The sequence below is a fragment of the Schistocerca cancellata genome, chromosome 5 (assembly GCF_023864275.1).
Source record: "Schistocerca cancellata isolate TAMUIC-IGC-003103 chromosome 5, iqSchCanc2.1, whole genome shotgun sequence".
NCBI lineage: Eukaryota > Metazoa > Arthropoda > Insecta > Orthoptera > Acrididae > Schistocerca > Schistocerca cancellata.
In genome coordinates this window covers 61,102,469-61,108,377 of record NC_064630.1, presented here as the reverse complement: position 1 = coordinate 61,108,377, position 5,909 = coordinate 61,102,469, and the positions used below count along the sequence as shown (strand labels likewise).

General features: G+C 39.5%; 1 protein-coding gene across 1 annotated transcript; it reads right to left on the bottom strand.

Annotated features, from left to right (window-relative positions):
• Positions 1–1,004: 1,004 nt before the first annotated feature.
• Positions 1,005–2,792, bottom strand: LOC126187991 (UMP-CMP kinase 1). The gene is made up of 2 exons (XM_049929399.1): positions 2,697–2,792; positions 1,005–2,424 (listed from the first exon to the last, which is right to left on the bottom strand). Exon 2 carries the CDS (start codon positions 2,313–2,315, stop codon positions 1,683–1,685), a length of 633 nt encoding a protein of 210 aa, XP_049785356.1. The 5' UTR covers positions 2,316–2,424; positions 2,697–2,792; the 3' UTR covers positions 1,005–1,682.
• Positions 2,793–5,909: the final 3,117 nt, after the last annotated feature.

The window sequence follows — 5,909 nt, the reverse complement described above, 5'->3', positions numbered from 1 at the left end:
ACACCTACGATTTGTCTTTCCTGTGTGTGCAACTGAAGAAAATATATTTTTCCTCTTTCTTACTATCTACACTATACAGCATTCCTATTATGAATCTTCTGTACATGAATATTCATTTTTGAAGACAGCTGTAGTGTCTTAACATTATTGGGCTTTGACTTTAGCCTAAATGTATGTGAAGGGGAACATAAATTTGCAGATGAAGCACTCAGTAGCTTGAAAGATAAGCAAAGAATTTACATTAATGCAAAGCAGAAGCATTTCTGTCAATACCATCAACAGAAATGTTCTGGCACCACCTCATAACACAGGAACTATGTGACAAAATGATCTGTACCTCCAATATTTTTCACAGCTTAGTAAAACACCTTGTTACTACAAATGTTGCATGCTTTGCACATTTTGATTTGACAATACATTATACTGCATTAAAAACAAGTTTATTAATGTAATGACATTAATAGCCCTTAACAAAAGACCAATACCCTTCACACAGTAAATGAAGTGTAAACTATGAGATACCTGTTGTAAGGATATTTAGAAATCTGTATAGAGGTATTTGTTCAACCAATACTCTCCACACAGTTACTTCCTAAACCTAGTATGTTGAGAATCAGCAACTGTAATGGTTCAAACTAAGCATATACTGTAATATGGTAAATGTTGCAAAAGGAGTAACCTTCTGACAGGTTTCATTATTTTCATAAGTTTATGAAGATAGTCACATGCACATTTGTACCTTAATTTCTGTTACCTACTGAACCTTATTTAATGCAAAAGTATTGAAGACAACATTGAAACTAAATAGTATCTGCAATTTTAACTGTGTTACTCTACTTGGAACCTACACAAAATCTGATCAAGTATATTTTCTTTTCTACATACCATCCTGAGAACATTTTGTATAAAGCAACACACACAGCTAGAAAATTTTATTTTTGTTCCTGCTACTCAAGAAGAAAACAATGGAATCTGCTGCAGGGCTGTTAAAAATAAATGGTGTCTGATGCTTGATAACATTTATTAACTCTTTAATATACCTCATATGCTACATTCCAACAATCATTTTTATACATTATGAAATATTTCCACTTGGGAATTTGAACGAAATAAATAAACTATTTAGATCACAAAAATGTCATACACTTAGGGATGTTCCTCAAGCAGTGACACTTGTTAAATAATATATTGATACACACAACACAAAGAACATTCAGACAACATACTGCGCAAATTATATTTTTCCAAAACTCTCTGTCTACTGATTTCGTACCTGTTTCTACTCTGACATGAGCCTTCAAGCTAATTACATCTGACCGCCATACGCAAATGCGAATGCAGCATGTATGGCGAATAGAAAATGAATAAATTTAATCCCTTTAGCCCATGCCCAAACAACTAAAACATTATACATACCATCTGTGAATCCTATCTATATAGTTAAATAATTATTCATTTTTAATGAACTTTAAGTAAGAATGTAAAATGGACAAACACGAAACAAATATAAATGCCTTGTGTACATTAACAAATATCTTTGTGGCATTTGCCAATTAAAATTCACCTGGGACATGCTGTTGGTGCTTGCAGGATCACATAAATTTAAGAATACTGCCGTCTTAGTATCAATATGTAATGTTGAAATATAAAACTTGTGGCACACGAGATACCAATACTGCTAATTATGCCTTTGCCTCTAGTTCTAAAATCACTTTCTTCACGTCCTCAAACACCTGCTCCGCCGGTTTGACAGAGTCTACGCGATGCACGAGGTTTTGCTGCTCGTAATGTTTAACTACGGGCAGCGTATCATTCATGTACGTGACAAACCTCTTCCTTAGAGATTCCTCGTTGTCGTCGGACCGCCCCATTCCACGCGCCAGGCATCTCTGCGTACTGACTTCCTGTGGACAATCTAGGAACAGCACTCCAAGCAGCTGAACGCGATCCGCCATGTTCGCCGTCCACCCATCTAGGTTCTCTTGATTACGTGGGAAACCATCGATTAAGAACTTGTTGGAGCTCGATTCCACCATCGCATTCTCCAGCAGTTTACATGTGATCGCAACGGGTACGATAGTACCATTGCGAATGTGTGTCTCTATAAGTTCTCCGTACTGCGAACCCGGTTTCGTACGCTCCGCTCGCAGCAGGTCTCCAGCTGACAGGTGAACATATCCGAACTCGCTCACGATATTCTTGCACTGCGTGCCTTTTCCTGAGCCCGGACTGCCCAGCACGAATATGACGCGTGGCTTCTGCGACGCAGCACTCATCACGTACTTGGCAACAGTGTTCAACCAACTAACCAGCATGCAGGCGAAGCGCTCGCAGACTGCGGATCGTTGCCTTGCCGGCTGCCGTGACGCCCGCCGCAGTGCTGCTAACCGCTGAAACTTCCCCGCGCGGCCAACCGCCGTTTCCCTGAGCGCAAAAACGTGTCGGCACTTACTAGCGGAATTCAATAGCACTTTTTTGTTTGACAAGTCGTAAGCAATTCGCAAAGTATGTCTTAATACTATTCTATCACACGCAGTACAGAAAGAGCGTAGTAATTTGGCAAGCAAGATTGACAGGTCTGCATACAATAGTAAACAATCTCCATGTACGAAATAGATGAAAAAGAAAATAAGCCAGCAAGATATTGCTTAGCGGAAAGATGCTATCATTATATTTTATTTATAGACAAAAATTACTCATTTATGTCACATGAATGAAACAGGAAGACTTCATTTGCTTCTAAAGCGTATTCGCCCACTCTTTCGTCGTGTAAAATTGATAAACGATCGCCAGTAAACGCTAACATAAAATCACATACCGGTTAACCTACGCAAAGTAGAACAACCACAGCTAGTTCTCAAAGTAGCCACGCGTGGCGCCACAACCTGGCCGTTGTACAGCCTGCCATCTGCAGGTGGCTTTGCCAACTACATCAACGGTGACTCACGGCGAAGCGTTGGCGGCCTCCTCTCTTCGGTAAAACATTTGTTATGAATACTGCAGGCATATTAATCAGTCAATGCGATGATGAACTGCACGTGTTCCTCTTATAATATTTTAACAACTTCTGATTCGGAATTTACAATAGCCTGAAGCAGAACTGAGAACCGTTTAAATACATAGCATTTAAAGCTGTTTACAACAGAAAACGAAAACTGTTGTAATTTGACACTACGTAAAGTGACTTCATTCTTAATTAGAATGTTTCGATGTCAGTTATTTAGTGATTGAAAATGTAATTTCTATTGAGCTACTGACGAACTACAAGTTACAAGAAAGAAAATTGTTTACACGTTAAAGAGGACAGTTCATCTTCACATTAGACGAAAATACTTAACAAAAATGTGTATTATAAATTATAATCTTACCTCAAAAGCACATTGGTTAAGCGTCCAGAGTCCATTTTTACAGACTGTTGGTTGAGATGTCTTTGTCGAGCATGCAAGTCAGGTATAACTGGCCCTACTATTTTAAAAATATATGAAGCTTGCAAGAACACTACGGTGTACTTAAAAGCCGGCTGTACATTGTTGATAAACACATGCGGAACTCTTTTGTTCCTGCAACGGCTTTCCACAGATAATGATAAATACGTATCGTTGCCATGCAACGAATCTCCGGCAAATGCAGTTCACTAGCATCCTGTAACTGGTTTGCACTACGTTATCGGCTTGTCTTTGTACTTTGCGAAAACTAAATCACTTGGGCCACATCGGGATCAGGTAACACATCATTTATCTAAAACGAAGAGTCTAGCAGAATGTACAGTCGTACATGTCAATAGTTTTATACGTGTATGGGTGAAACGTCGGAAATAGGAATCTTATTTTAAACGTGCTTAAATTAATATGAATCATCCCTAGATGTTGTACACATAACTGTTTGGATCAGTTAATTAGTACCTACGTGTTTAAGGTCATACATGGGTATCAAGATCCGTGGAAGTATGCATTATACACATACCTTCTTCCTTAAAAAGATTATAACTCTCTGGTTGTGGTATAATTATGTGAGTGAGAATGTAGTCGATCAGGCTAAACTAAGTAGTCTTTGATTCTTATATATGGGAATCTGACGTTTAATAAGCGGAGGTAATTAGGAGTCTGAAATCCATTTTAATTAGGAACTTCCCGGGTAGAAAGACAATACGGGTATGCAGTATTCGGTAATTGTAGATTCTGAATATGTTTCTCTGGCGATTTGGGTGCAACAGCAAAGAGGAACATTTGTTTGACGAAGTAAATAGGGGTATTTTGAGACTCAGTAATAAATTTCTTAAGAAATTGTCCCCCGTGGAGAACACTGAAAGCTGCAGGAACAGCATATGAATTTCATTCAACGGAATGGAAAAATATGTTCTGCTGTGAGAAATACAGAATACACTACTTTTGAAAAGTAGTTTAATTTCAGTAGTTCGTCTAGTGAGCTCATTGTGAATAATTTTCGCGTTTATTTGTAAGACCATTAAGAAAACTTAAAGAATTAATCTTTGATTCATGGATAACTAGGTAGTACGCTACAACAAAATACAATATCTTAAGCCGTATTGGTTGCAAATGGAGTAGGTGAAACGCATCTCAGATGATGAACCTGAGGGCTACATAGAACGTTTTGCAGCTAACTGTATAGTTATGTAATCCTTAACTGAGGAGACCGAAAGTATTGCGCACTTCAATATTCCGAGGCCCGTTAACACAAACGAAATAATTTTGGACAATACTGGCCAACCAGCAGGGCTTAAGAACAATATTTGACATACGTTTTTTTACAATTATGACTCAGTAGCTATGAATAAGCTGTTCATTTTTCTGGAAAAGACTAGCATTTAAAGAACGAAATTATACCTATTGCTGAAGTACGTAAAAGATAAAAGGCATTCCTCTGAATTGGCGGCACTTACAGATCAGTCGAGTACACAGGTCAGTTTCTAAGTGACGCTTGTTGTTATCGGAAGTCTTTAACATGTATACAGGGTGGTCGCAAATTCCTGTTACAGACTTCTAGGACTTGTAGAGGGGAGTGAGTACATCGTATTTTGAATAGGAACCCACGTCCGGAAACGTCATCCAACGAGACTACAGAGATTCAAAGTTATAGGCGCGGGCGTCTGTAAATGTGCGTATACACAGGGTGATTCCGTGATGATGTTACAGACTTTCTGGGATGATGGAGAACGATAAATGTATTAATTTGAAGTAAGGATCCCTGTCCTTGAAACGAACGAGTCGAAAGTTATAAACGAAAACCGTTCTGATACATCAGACAGTTTGCCGGCCGCGGTGGTCTAGCGGTTCTAGGCGCTCAGTCCGGAACCGCGCGACTGCTACGGTCGCAGGTTCGAATCCTGCCTCGGGCATGGATGTGTGTGATATCCTTAGGTTAATTAGGTTTAAGTAGTTCTAAGTTCTAGGGGACTGATGACCTCAGATGTTAAATCCCATAGTGCTCAGAGCCATTTGAACCATTTTTGAACCTCAGACAGTTTAATACAAAAAAAAAAAAAATGGCTCTGAGCACTATGGGACTCAACTGCTGTGGTCATCAGTCCCCTAGAACTTAGAACTACTTAAACCTAACCAACCTAAGGACATCACACACATCCATGCCCGAGGCAGGATTCGAACCTGCGACCGTAGCAGTCGCGCGGTTCCGGACTGAGCGCCTAGAACCGCTCGGCTACCGCGGCCGGCAGTTTAATACATGTACCGGTTCTTGTGTTGCGAAGAGTGTAGGGTTGGTAACTTTCAGTGGTGGTAGTGTGGACAAAAACGAGAAAAAATGTCCAGTAAACGTTGGCTCTAATGTGCGTACCTTAACAGCTATAAACACTAGCTCACATTAGCGAAGATGAACGAATGGCCATAGCTCCTCAGTGGTGCAATTTAGAGCCCACGTTTATTGGACATTTT